The sequence below is a fragment of the Falco biarmicus genome, chromosome 5 (genome assembly GCF_023638135.1).
Source record: "Falco biarmicus isolate bFalBia1 chromosome 5, bFalBia1.pri, whole genome shotgun sequence".
Lineage (NCBI taxonomy): Eukaryota > Metazoa > Chordata > Aves > Falconiformes > Falconidae > Falco > Falco biarmicus.
Genome location: NC_079292.1, coordinates 46923576 through 46938220, shown reverse-complemented (window position 1 = coordinate 46938220; position 14645 = coordinate 46923576). Strand labels below are relative to the sequence as shown.

Here is a 14645-nt window from a genome sequence, read left to right as displayed (position 1 = left end):
CTGTAAATCTATGGCTGGTTTTTTGGTCATTTTTGGACATGAGGTACAAGGCTTATTCAATCTGTGGTCTGACCTGGTATGGTTGTTCTTATAGCCTTATAAATGTATGAGGACAGAAACAAGGAATTGTTAAGGTGCAAGATTATAGGATTGTCACTGAATAACCAATAACTTCAGATTTTCTTTCTCAGTTTATTTTTCAGACTCAGTTCAGCCTAAATCCTTGGTCCAGTGTATGGTACTAAAAGGCTTAAAATAAAAACCCTGGTTGTAGAAATGTGTGATCTATCTTCTCCCCGAAGAATGTAATTTCTCCAAGGCATCCTTGATCTCTTCATCTCTGGGAGCTGTCTTTTTTCATTTTGGTTTGCACTGCACAGCTCCCACAAATAAAGATTTAAAAGTACTAAGTTCTTAGTATTAAATTTCCAAGTTAAGTTTCCCTTATCCTGACAATGCAAACAAAGTAAAGAAACCTATCAATTTGCCATTCTGTCCAGTAAGAAAAAAACGTACCCTGATCTCCAACCAAATGTCCACATAATCACTATGTGCAGGAGGCCTCCACATTTTTGGAAGACATTTATTAGACTGTTAGTCAGCTCTCAGCTTTCTTCAGCTAACCAAGGGAAGTGTCTTAGCCCTACTTTTCTGGGCCTGCACTCTCCTCCATTTTCTTTATTTCTGGACTGTATTTATTTCCTCAATTTCTGGAGTACAGAAAATCAGTCTAATCACTTCCACAGCTCCTTCAGAAAGTCCAGGGATTAGGTCTCCAGCTCTCTCCTAAATAAGAGCTGGTATCTTTTTTGTTTCTTGTTGGAGCTAATCACTGGTTGACACTAATTGCTAATTAACATTATTTGTGGTCACTTTCTTTTTTCCTATAGGTTCTTCCAAAACTGGATATGCATCAGCCCTGCCTCTTTCATATGCAACCCTGCATTCTCTTTATTGTACATTGTGAAATTAATCAGTATATGTAAGGCTTACACAAAGTACCATTCAACCTGATTTAGGATGTAAGATGATATGAAAATCTAGAAATGTTTTCTACATAGCAGTGGATTTTTTAATGATCATTTTGAAAACTGTTTAAAAGTGTTAAATCTATCTGATTGTTATGTTTTAAAAGTTTTCTCCTTTTGTTTTAATTTAAATCATAGGAAGCACTAACTTTAATTGAGCAAGTTGAAGCTGAACAAAGAGCGTTGTATCATAGTCTCAAAGAAACTATGAACAGCAAGAAAAAAAGCAGAACTCCTCCTCCTCCACTATTACTTTCTAGATCACATTGCTCCATGACTTTTAAACCAGCCCCATTCTCTTCAGATGTTCAGGTAATGTTTTTCATGATGACTGCATAAGAAATAACTAAACAATACATGAGAGAGAAAAAGTTGTTTCAACAGTGCTAATACCATCACAGTTTGTTTTGTTGTTCTTGAGAAGATTATGTGATTCTGACTTGTGTTGTTCCCCCCATGCTCTGTGAGTCAGTTGTGACTCACTGTTTTGATCTTCACATTTGCATGAAAATTTCTTAATCTCATGCATCATGTTCCTTGGTGCTTCTGTCATATAACACTTATTCTACTTGTCAAAATCTCATTCTTTCACTTTTAGTCTGACATACTCCTAGTTACCTTCTAAAGACATGTGAAGCTGTTGCATCATGTGATGCAAGAAAGTACCACACTGAAGTAAGTCTCTGTTAATGAAGTGCTGAAGTGCCATAATTCAGGTGGAAAAAGCGGCCTTCTGTTGGACATGTAGAATCACAGAACTATTCAGATCATAAAGGGGTTTAGGAGAGGTCTCTAGTCCCACCTTCTGCTCAAAGTAGGGTTGGCTGTGAGATTAGACCGGGTTGCTTAGGGCATTATCCAGTCACCTCTAAAAACCTCCAAGGGCAGAGACTGAACAGCTTCTCTGGACAACCTGTTCATGGAGAAAACATTTATCCTTATGTACAGTTGGAATCTTTCTTGCTTCAATTTAGGTCTATTGTTTTTTGTACCCTTACCATGCACTACTGGGAAAAGCCTGGCTACATCTTCTTCATCACTTGCTTGCAGGCACTCAAGGGCTCCTGGTAGGTCCCCTGAAGCTACCTCTTCTCCAGGAAGAATAAGCCCTTCTTGCTCAGCCTTTTCTCAAAGTGCTAGTGCTCCATCATGGTGGTCCTTTGCTGTAATGACTCTGGTTGCTCTGGTTGTTCAACATTTCTTGTTAGAATGATGGGGACAGGAGTGAAACTGGCCGTGGTATCTAGATGTAGTCTAATGAGTGCTGAGCAGAGGGGGATAATCACATTCCTCAGTCTCCTAACTGTATGTCTGTCAGTACAGTTCAAGATGCTTTCAGGCTGCTTTGCTGCCGTGGCACACCACTGGCTTATGCTCAGCTTGCTGTCTAACATGTCCCCCAGATCATTTAAGTGCTGTTTCCCAGCCCATCAGTCCCCAGCCTATATCCTTGCAAGGGATTCTTCCTTCCCAGGTGTAAAACTTTGCATTTGTCCTGTCCTTGTTAAATTTCATGAGGTTCCTGTCGTGCATTCCTCTGGGCTCTCTGGGTGCCTCTGAATAGCAATCCTGCCCTCAGCGATATCGATTTTTTCCCTCAATTTGGCATCATCTTCAAATCTAGTGCTCACTTTTTCCCTCGGGTTATTGCTAAAGATATTGAACAGGATAGTCCCCTACAGTAGTCCACTTGTTACCACCCTCCAGGTAGAGTATGAACCATTAACAACTAGTCTCTGAGCCTGACCTTCCAACCATTGTTTTACCCGTTTATCTGTTCACACCCCCATACTGTATCATCCTAACTTGGATGTAAGACTACTGGGAGACAGTGCTGAAAAAAAAAAAGCCTTTCTAAGGTCAGGATAAATGACATCTACTCCTCTCCCCTCCTCTGCAAATCAAGTAATTTTGTCACAGAGGCCAATCATGATGATGAGCCATGTTTTGCCCTGGGTAAATCCTTGCTGACTGTTCCAAATCACCTTATTCTCCTTCATAGTCCAGAAAGGGTTCAAACAGGTTGAAGTATGAAAAACTCACTAGCCACAGTTTTCTAAAGAGACAAATTTTCATAATGATTTAGCAAACTTCTTCAAATTAACAATGTGTATAAAACCAGTAGGAACTCAAATCTTACTAATAGTGGTAAGAATTTTTCTGTGAACAATTGTTTTATAACTTGCAGTTTTATTTCACGTCGATTAGTTAATTTCAAAGAAATGAATTTGGAAAAGTTTTTCCTTTTTATTCCTAATGAACATAAAATAAAAAAAATAACTCTTTAAAGTCTGGTAGCTCATCTGTTAACACTTCTTTTTGTTCGATACAGGGGAGTGAATGTAAAACAGTGGGCCACTAGATGGCGCAACATGATTATTAGTCTTATAATTTAAGCCCAGATACTCTGTTGAGCAGATGTGAAAGGCATTTTTATCGAAGAACTTACTAACTGGAAATGGATACTAAGGATTTAATTAGACGTATATAGTTCTTGTACTAGAAGTCAATCTCTAAAACTTCCCGATCTTAAAGTTGCTCATTTCCTGAAAATAACCACCTCTATTTCAGTATCTCTTTCTGAAAAGCAGTCAGAACTCATTGCAAGGCAAATCATGTGTATTATACAAGAAAAATTAAAATTTGTTTAATGTTAAAAAATGACCTCACCTGCAAAACCTCAGGTCTATTTAAATGTCTACTGAAAGTAAATAGTACAGTTTTTAGAACTTCATCAGATGCATAACTTACTGAAATCATCTGCCCAGTTCTGCAGAGATGAAATCAAAATTAGTTCCCATGTTTGATCTCACTGGACACAACCAAGCACTGATTCAGGACTGCATACTCATGTTCCTCCTTGGTTAAATATATTAAGAAGTATAGATAATATGCTCAATGAGATTATCAGCAGCTTGAGAGTATTAAAAAAATAAATGGATTTAAATAGAAAATAAGAACATGGCTTGTTTAGAAGATATTACTGCATTACTTCATATTTGTGTTTTTGTTGCCTGCTTTTAAGGATCTTTCCTCAAGTAGTGTACTGAATCAGAACATGTCAGCTTTAGAAGGGTACTGTTGGCAAGGATCACATAATAGATTGAGATGACTTTAAATCTACAGGATGGCCTATAGAGTTTATGTTTTGGGATAAGTTTGAGGTACAGGGTAAGTCAATGTAGGAGATAGAATAATGAAGAATCATTTGCTTTTATTGCTATTTTAGTATATCTAGTTCTCCAGCTAAATCAATTAATTAATGTTTCTAGTGCAGTTAGACTAAACATTTTTATAACTAAGGTTGGTTTGTTGTTTTTTTTTTTTTCCACAGAGACTGTTTTCACAAAACTAGTTAATTCTACATTAGGCAAAAGTTAGAAATACTGTTATATATCAACTAATTTTGTTCTCATTTTCTTCAAAGGTTTCATGGTACAGTATTTTGGGCTCTGTAGCAGGAGGAAGTAATATGAAAGTAAGGTTAAAACACAATAAACTTCCAAATGCAGGAGAAGAGGTAAGACAGAGGTAAAACTCCTTTAGATCATTCTCTCTTCTTTTAAAAAAACCCCAGCTTTCTAAATGTATACATCTAACATCTTTTTTTAATCAGGTAACTGGCCAATCCTTTGACAAACCTTTTGATTTCTATTTTAAGCAATTGAAATTTTGCTAGGCTGAAGGGATACCAAAACAAAAAAAAAAGTTCTAGGAACCTGTTCAGGATAGTGAATTAAATGATACAAAACCTTCATATTAGACAAGTCTTTGTCCCATCTGTTATAAATCTGTTTTTTGAGTGACATCTAAGAAATACAGAAGGAAGATAAAGTATATAATGTATTTATAGAGCGTACCCTAGACACTTCTGTTTCCAGGGATTCAAAAAAAGAGAAATTCTAAACAGGTAAAAAATTTTTCTTAATTGTATAACTTCTATTGGCTATTTCTTCTTAACAAGGCCTTGGCTTACTTAATTCTGGCAACATGATGATATAACTTCTTCAATAACCTTTGTGTTCAGACATGATTGAACTTCTAGGTTCATGCTCTTTCCCTTTGGTGCTGTGAACATGTGGTGTGACAAATCATCCCACAAAACTTTGATTACTTATGACTGATCATCTGACTGTCAGTGCTCTTTTACATTACTTCTTCATTGCAATTTGATGTTTATTTTCTTAATTTGTTTTGCATTTTTTGTTTTGTGTTAGTGTAGTTTTTTTCCTTTAGATTACACTTTGATGTTCTTGCATAGACTGAGAGAGTTCTGGTTTACACTTGCTTTTGCATGCTGTTGCGTTGTCCACCTGAATGACGACCGTGATCCATCATCCAAATACTCTTAATTTTGAGTTCAAAGAATGGGACAAAAAAGCTTCAGCACATCATATTTGCTTCAGCAAATTTGACTGTTGTCTCAGACCTGAGTGATCATTTTTATATCTGGAAATCTTCTTGAAGAGTTCTGTTCTTTGCAGGGCAGGTCTCTGTTTTGCGGTGTTGCAGAAGAATGATCTCGACCTCTTTTGCCTAATGTTTCAAGCTTTCCTGGTTTTGTGACCAAGCTCTATACTAACGTTTACAGACTTGTATTTGGTGATGGAGGGGAAATCTTTCCCTTTGTGCCTGTTGCCCTATACCCTCCCCAAAAAGGAAAGTGTATAAAAAGAGAAGGTGTGTGTAGCTACTGGCAATAGAGGTTTTGATGTTATTGTCTATATTATTGTTATCAAATCCAGAGAATCAAGCTTCCTGCGATGTCCAGTGAGCTAGTTTCAGTATTCTGTACTGCTCCAGGTGAATTAAGTATTTCATTTGAGACTTTTACTTCACTGCTAGCTGTTCTTTCTTTGAACTTGCTGCAATCCATCCAAGCCACTGACTGTCTTAGCTCTGGCAGGCACTAGAGGTGCACAGACCTGAGGTTAACCCATATGCCTTAGCAGTGGAACTTCTTGTTGTTTTAGGATATGCTTTTGCGAAATGCTGATCTGCAGACAAAGTCACTATCTACCTGCTTCATCGAAAAGGTTTAGAATTTTTGGTGGTGTAATGATCTATCAACTTGCAACATGAGAAAAGCTTGCTCTAAAGGGATACTACAGACTGTCTTACACTAATTTCTGGTCCAATGGTTCAGGATTCACCCCCAGCATTTGATGGGATTTCTGTTGTTCAGAGGTCTCCTAATGAAGGCCAGACAGTATTTGTATAAGAGCACTGTGTTGATGCTACATTCGGATGGTCTCATTTCTCATGTTGTGCTTCAGTCACTGTGTCAGTTGTTCGTTGCTTCAAGACCATAAAACTTTCCTTTATATAAGTTGTCCTGGTTATGGAGAGGAAGGTGGAAAAGCCTGTTAGGAGCGAGTCGCAATGTTAAAGTGCAGGTGGACAATTACTTGAAGGAAAAATGAAGAGAAGATCTTGAAAATATGTTGTTTGTTTCACAAACTTCAAAGTCCTTTTAATGATGCTGAGAGGACCCGAGACATCCTCTGCCCATATCTAATACATGCATGTGGCATGTGTGGAGGAGAGCCATATGCTCTTTCTCAGGAAGCACAACTCAGGGCTAGAATGTTTCCAGCTCAATGACTGCAAGCACGTGCACTCATGGTGTGAATATAGAAATGGACAAAAATGTCTTAGAGAAACTCCAGGTCCTGGTACTTAACTGTACTCTTAGGTTATGTGCTCTGTATACTCAACTGCATTCCAGAGAAAGCTGATACATTTTTTCCCCTGTCATTTCATTGTTTTCTCATTGTCTTCAAGAACCTAATACCATGTGGAAACATGACGTGTCTGTTAATCTAGGTTGTACTTTGATTGTATCCAACACCATTAAATAATTTATTGAACAGTAAAAGTTTAGAGTTTGAGATTTGTTTTTGATATGTATAGTGGGTGTAAGTGGAAAATATTTTTATTGATAGATACCAGCTGATGGGAAAAGCCTCTTGGAAATACAAGGCTTAGATCCCAATGAGAAATACGTATTTGCAGTCGCAGCATATTCTTCTGATGGAAAACTTATTGGTGATGCCATTGGGGAAACAACTAAGCCAATCCTTGCTTATCCACCTCTTTCTGCTACTACTGTTCGAGCCTATCTCACTGAGGTAGGATTAGAGTCTTGAATAATAAACACATAATTTAATTTGCTTGTAATTATTTGTTTTCACTGGTAGCTCTAAAACTTCTGGTAAAACCTCAAGATTTTCTTGCCAAAAGCTTGACAAGCACAAATCACAATTGTAACATAACAAATGGTATATTTGAGTAACTCAATTCTTAATTCAAAATTACTGGAAATTCCAGTTTAAGGGAAAAGATGTCTCTTAGCTAGTTTTTTTTTATTCCTGTTCCTGTTTTTCAGTCTGCATTTAGGTTCTTTCTTCTGTTTTATAATTTATTATTTCATTTTTCTGATTGAAACCAAGTGCTGGAAATCATCTTATTAGTCATTACAGTATGGGATGAAAAATGTGATTGAACTTGACAGGTATCAAATCCAACCATTTTTATATTGAAATTATTTTCGTAGTGTCTTGTGGAAAACTACAAAGGCTCTGTCAGACCTTTATCATAATTTTTGGTATTCTTAAAAAGAAAATTTAAAACAGATTGTGGCATGGAAAAAAGTCAAATTGTCTAGTCCTGTAAATTAGATAATGGGCAACAGTTAGAAAATTTTCTAAAATATTCCAGAGTAAGGGATATCCACATGAATTTATACCTATTTGTGTGTGGCTCCATCTATATCTTGTTATCCAGAGCAGTAGGGCATTCTGCAGTATTAGTAAAATGAACCTAGATGAAACAATATGCCTTCAAAAACTGCAGTACGATACCTGTAAATTATTCCACAAAGGGCTGCTAGATCCTTGGTTAACAGTCAAGAAACTCTTCTGCCTTCTCTGATGCTAATTCTGAAGGCAAACTAATACTAGTAGAATCAGATTGCTACTACATTTGTTTTATTCAAATATGTTAGAATATTCTTACAGAAATTGTAAATATACATGTTGGGGGAGAGTTTTAAAACTTTTCTTTGTACCATAATCATGTTTGTCTTGGTTATTTGATGAACATGGAAACCTGGTAAATTTTTTGTTGTTGGTTTTTTTCGGGTTTTTTTGTAGGTGGCCTATCAGTCTGGCAACTATACATTAGCCAGAGAAGCATTTTCACCAATGTGGGATTATTTTGTTTCAAATTCTTCTCCACTGCCTGCCAATGCAGCTGTTATTTCTGCAAGCAGTAATTTGACTATATCTGAAAACAGGTAACTGGCAAAAACAAAGTAACAGTTAATTATAGATGTGCACATTTTATTTTGAAGAGTACCAGGTTGTGAAATTTTGTTCAGACTTGTGATATGAAAAACATTCTGGAAAAAAAAAGGTGTGAAATGTGTTATAAAAATGTAGTGTTTTATAATTAGCAGAGGATTTTTATTATATATGGAACTGCTAACATTTACATACCTAATTCTTTATAATGATTGTTTTCTTAAGATAATTGGAAAACATTTATGAAGTGGCTATTAATTCAGTGTGATGCATTTTCACATGCAAAATATGTAATATGCACTGGGTTCTTGACTTTCGATTAAGGGAGCAGTAAAGTTCAGAAATTGTGAAAATGTTGTCAAGAACACCACCCAAAAGGGGTAAATTCTTGCTAATTTTGTTTTGTGGAGGCTAGATAATCTGCCAATAATCTTTGAATATACTAAAGTGCTTTAGGAGATATATTTAAAATTAATTAATTTGTAAGTAAATTTCAAATATTCAACCATAATATTATAGGTTTTTCATGATGACAAAGCCCAGCTAAAAATTTTGCAGTTACATTCACTGAAATTAAATAGAACCAAATGCAAAACCAATTGAAATCTTAATTAATTCCCAGATAAAAGAAAGAGATGTGTATGAAATAATGGACATGAAATACTGTAATAAAAATATAGTTTTAAATGTTAGTCAACTGCTTACAATTTGATAATGAATTAACATCCAATAAAACTGAATGCAAATCATCATCTTCACTTGTGTGGAATTCTCTTTAGACTAGTTCTTTCATCTCCATTTCAGTCTGACAGACTGGCTTAGTCTTGAAACCGTGGTGACAAGAAGCAACCTTATTGCCTGTTGTGTTAATAGTTCCTGAATGTTTCAAGAATTAAAAAAGAAATAAATAAAGATCTTTGTTTCAAGAAATAGATATTAGGGGGATTTCCTAAAAGTTTTGTCAGAATGCTTCCATTTCCGCTTTACAGACAGAATGACCAGTAATCAGCTATTCTAAGACATAACGTAGCTAGCGTTTTCTCCAGATTGTTTTGATACACTTGCGTCAGAGCCAGTGTTTTTTTCATGGCAGTGCTGTTTGGGTGCAAGCAGATAATGTAGGCTTGTGTGTGCTTTGAATCCTGTAGGAGAGAGTAATGTGTCTAAGCATACTTGTTATTTGAGGCTCAGCCAGACTACTGGTGTGTCTCTTGTATGTCCTTCAGGTGCCACCATGTGTCTGATACTAGGCATACAAATTTACCAAAGGTCTTGATGTTAGGTGCCATAAGAGCATTTGGGATTTACAGGCAGCCTGTGGACTGCATTGATGCACACAGATAATCACTAGACATCCTATTTCATGATGATGTGGATGTTTTAAATCTATCACTGGCCTAGGCAACAAAGCAGGAATGCAAGTCTGGTCATTGTGGGTTTTTTTGGCAATTGTTTTTCACTAATATTTTTTCCTGATCAGTTCTTCTCCTTCCACTCCCCCTCCCCCTCCCCCACCCCCCCACCTCGATACATACAGCTGCAGAAATAACATGATGTGAATTAAGCTACTTTAAGATACATCAAACGAAGACAGAAAATTTTAAATAGCTGTGCAAAGCAGTTTCAGGGTTTTTGCTTTTTTGACAGTGATGTCCAAGCCTAATTCCGCGCCCCCCCCCTCCCCCCCCCCCCGCATTTAATATGGAAGATTATCAAAGCTGCAGTATCAGACCTGAAATAAAGAGGTTTCAGTTTTACTGATCGGTAGTTAAGAAATTAGATGGACTAGCTTGAAAGTGCATAGGACTTAACGGTACAGTAGAGGGAGCTGGAAGGAAAGGAAACCTGTTTCCAGCCAGAAGCGCTGCTGGTATCTTGGTAATGTCAAGTATGTGAATGTGTCTATTTGATCTTCCTTCTTGAGTTTCAGTCTCTTTTAGGAAATACAATCGAGGAGGAGGAATTTATTTATTATACTTCAAAATAATAGGATTTTTCCTGTAACAACAATAAAATAATAATTTAAAAAAACCCCACCCACCAAAGACAAATGCCCCCTACCCCCAGGGAAGGCAAAAAAAGTCCAACAAAAAAGCAAGCAGAAGAGAGATTCTTTTGAAACTTGTAATACAAGACATCAGTGATGAAAAGGAGTCTGTTACTAACACTTAGTAATGGACTTCACAACTGCATGCGTCATTGTCAGAATACAGAAAAATAATGTGTAAAAGGAGTCATTAAAATAGATAAGCTTTATCATCCCAAGTTTTAAAAATGTTCAACGTAAATTTCACTGGATTGGATGAAACAACTAAGGAAAAGCTCTTTTAGGATAGTAGAAGGTGGATAACAATTTGAAAAGAAGTCTTATCCCTTTTATTTATTTTTTTGTTAGAAATTTTAAATGCTTTTTTTCAGTTTTGCATATAAATCTTCTTTCCAGAAGTAGCTACAGTAATCCTTTTTTTCTGTAATTTTAAAATTAAAGAATGCATTTTAATATAATGCAATTTCAGGCATGTGATATCTGAATCATCATTAACATGCTTTTACTGTGCTTTTTTGTTTTGTAGGTTACGTTTTGAAGCTCTGTCTCGGACTTCTCCTATTACCTTGCACCTCTTTCTAAGGAATATATTTGCTGTCTGTGACATTAATGTCATGGAAGGAGCACTCTTCTGTGATTCCGTCTGTTCCAACAAGATACTTTATAAGGACCAAGTATGTGTGGCTTAAAATAATATACTGGATTTGATTTTACTTTTTGATCAGCTTTATTTCATCATCACAAGATAAATGTTGCAATGTACTAAGCCTGTTTACAGAATACTTCATTTTCTGTGAGTCATCTGGTCTTCCTTTCTGAAGTATTTTAGTTGCTGTTGGTAATTTGCATCCTGGTGGAAAGATGTTTCTGAATCAGTTTTTGCCTAATCCAAAGTCCACCAATTCTAACTGAGGAAGGATTTTCCTTGACTTCAGTGGTGGTGGACTGTAATTTAAGAAAGAAGTTCAATCATTGTTATTTTTGTTCTACTAAATTGCACCTTGGATTTTTGGTTTTAAATATTTCTGCTATTTAATACAGATATTTTCATTAATACTGAAGTTCTAACAGGGCTTCATGGTTTTAATATACTAAGTTTTTATCTTATTTCAGACTTTTTTATAGTATAATGGCATGTTAATGACACAAAGGACTTTCTTTTACATTGAATAGTCAAGATTTGCCTCCCATATTATTACATTCCTATTCCACTCTTTGCTGAAGTATTTGTCTCATAAAAATGTGAGCAGTCAATTACTCGGTGACTTTACTGGATCTGCTCATACATGCAAGGACTTCAGCAGATAACTGGAAGGGAAGGAAGGAATTGTTATCCTCCCCTTACTTCCTCTGAGAGCTTAGCATGTGAAATTTCCACTCCACACAGGCTGAGGTTGTTAACCAGGCTTTGTAAATTATATGGGCAAATTCAGAGGGCACAATTAGGTCAAGAACAATTGTTTCCTTTAGAATCGTGAATAATTTTGCATTTGTTTGTATACTTCTAACAGGTATCAATGTAGATTCATTTTTAAACTTTTACTTGCCGCTTACACTGCTTTTTAAACTGCAATAACATCTGTCTTTTTTCACTCTCAAATGATTTAAAACAACAGAATTTGTATTTGAATCAAAATGTGTTTCTTTTTTACAGGTTGCTAGATTAGCAGAATGTGAAAGAATGACTGTGGCAATTGAACTTAGCAATTGGTTAAATGATGCGAGTTACACCCTGCAGTCTGTAGTACAATGTTATGGCCTCCTTGCTCCAATTATTTATCACAAGATTTCTTCAGTGCCGGTAGTTCAGGTGAGAGAATTTTAAGACAAAGCAGCTGGCATCCAATTCCTGCAGTTACTGTGATTCAAATTAAATTTATAATGGAGTGTACGGTGGGAGAGCTAAATATCTAGATGTTGGGTTTTTAGTGGCTGCTGAAAGAAAAGCCTTTAATGGTTTTATGTGTTCCCAACACATATGTTCAGTGTAAGCTGCACAGATTCTGCTCTCAGATATGCTTAAGTAACTGCAGAATAGCAATTGTTTCTTCAGGATGATGTGTTGATATTATAAAACTCTAGTAGAATCTGTGACGTAACTTTACTTGAATGCTATTTGCAGACAGCAATTCTGAGGAAAGAAAAGCATTTGCCTATGGCTTTTTTTGGAATGTTAGCTTCATATAGAGTTTTCTTTTCTTCTTAAAAAAAGAAGGCTAATTGTTTTGATAATGCAGTCTTTAGTTTTCAGGCATGTGCTCTTTTTTCCAGAAGCAAGTACTTTCTCTTTGAAAACAGAGTACCTGAATCCTTTCCTTCCATTTCTGAAGCAGTGGAGGTGTTTTGTAGATTTAGCAAGGATGCAGTAGAAACATGCAACTTTTTTCCCCATAATTGGGTAGTTTTGTCAGGGAACAGCAGTAAGAGCGTGTTTGCGCTACGAGGAAGGTGACTGCAGTGCTGACAAGACACAGACTAGCAGCATCGCAAAACAGCAGACAAAGCAGGGTGTTGGTAAGGGGATCCACTGAGAGTCCAGAGAAGCTGAGGTTATTGGGCTGGCCCAGGGTCCATCCAGGAGAAAAACTCAGGAGCTGCAGGAGTTAGATAGAGCCAGAGACTGGAGACAAGGCTACAACACAGGTCCAGGGTCCATCCAGGAGACAGAACTGAAGACCAGCATGCCAATACCATAGCTCGAGCAGGGACTGAAGGCTTGTGTCTGAGCTCAACTGGGACTCCCGGGCCCCTGGGCAGAAGGTGTGAGGGGAGGCCCCATGTGGGACTGCTCACGGAATGACTGTTGGGGCACTCAGGGCCCCGAGAAGCTTTTAGGAGTGTTTAGAAAAACAACCCCACCTATTTACATAGAGGGATAGCCTCTTGCTTAAGAAGTCATTGACTGTAATGACCTACTAAAGGCACAGCTAGCCACTGGAAATGGCTTCTGTTTCAGGTTTCCTAATTAAAGGGAAAAATAATTTAGTCACATGTTCTTTTCATGCCTGATAGACAAAAATGGGGGGAAAAAAGTCTTCTATTTTTAGAGCGTACTGGAAACATTTTTCTTTCATTTAAAATTCTGACCAGTTTGATATATTTTTAAGCAGTCCTCTACTAGGAGTATGTCATCTCACTGAATTAAGCATTCTTTGATTTCATGTTAATTAAATCAGCAAAAATATCCATTATGTATCTGTAATTTAATATCTGTGATTTTATGAGAACATGTGATTTATTCCAAAGGGCTTGAAATCAAAGTGGTTGAAATCTTGACACCGTTAAATTAAATGGAAATTTTATTATTGGCTTTTGTTATCCATTAGATTTCAAAGCATTTTTAAAGTTCACCAGGCTTTACAGAGGTACAAGCTTGTAAGTGTGTTGCAGACTCCAAACCATCTTTTAACCCTTGTATTTACAGATCCTTATTAAGTGTTTGGCTGTTCTTCAAGAAATTCCAAGTGCCATTTTGCAGAGGAGACAGGCAGGATGTTATGAGAGCATTCAGCATATGATAGCTTGTACTTCATTTTATGCAGCAAAGGTAGGGTGTGGATTATTGTCCTTACAGCTTAGTTTAAAATATAGCTCTTGTTATTTAGAAAAAAGTTGGTAAGCTGGCCTTCAAAGTGGTATCTTAGAGAACTGGTGCTCTAAAATGGTAAAGGTGTAGAAATGTGTATTAGTATCTTTGTATCAGTGCATTTCATATAATAATGACATTTTGACTTTTTAATAGAATTGAGAATTTTCATTTGTTCAGAAAATACACTGTAACTATTGGTCCGTGACATGAAATCTGTATTTTATATTACAGTGTTTATTTTTACATTTAAGGTAGCACTGTTTTCAATCAAGCAAAAGCTGCACACACAAGCAAAGCAAAGCAAGGAATTCATTCACCACTTCCCAAGGGCAGGCAGGGTTTTGGCCATCCCCAGGAAGGCCGGGCTCCATCATGCATAACAGTTACTTGGGAAGACAAAAGACTTAATGCCAAATGTCCCCCCCTTTCTCTTTCTTCCCCCAGTTCATATACTCAGCATGACGTCATATGGTGTGGAATACCTCTTTGGCTAGCTTGGGTCACCTGTCCTGGCTGTGTCCCCTCCCAATTTCCCGTGCCCCCTCAGCCCTCTGGCTGGCAGGGCCCAAGGAACTGAAGAGTCCTTGATTTAGTATAAACATCACCCAGCAAAGACTAAAAACATCAGTGTCCTATCAACATTGTTCTCACATAAGAGCCAAAACAGAGCACTGTAC

The 14645-nt window shown here is 36.8% G+C and overlaps 1 protein-coding gene across 1 annotated transcript in view; it reads left to right on the top strand.

The window, feature by feature from the left end:
- The window catches only part of CFAP54 (cilia and flagella associated protein 54), a 117393-nt gene that overhangs the window by 36274 nt on the left and 66474 nt on the right, over window positions 1-14645 (top strand). The window contains exons 21-27 of the mRNA XM_056341897.1: window positions 1167-1340; window positions 4456-4548; window positions 6974-7159; window positions 8183-8325; window positions 10906-11053; window positions 12034-12189; window positions 13804-13926. Of these exons, the coding sequence (XP_056197872.1) occupies window positions 1167-1340; window positions 4456-4548; window positions 6974-7159; window positions 8183-8325; window positions 10906-11053; window positions 12034-12189; window positions 13804-13926 (1023 nt within the window). The remainder of the gene's footprint in view (window positions 1-1166; window positions 1341-4455; window positions 4549-6973; window positions 7160-8182; window positions 8326-10905; window positions 11054-12033; window positions 12190-13803; window positions 13927-14645) is intronic.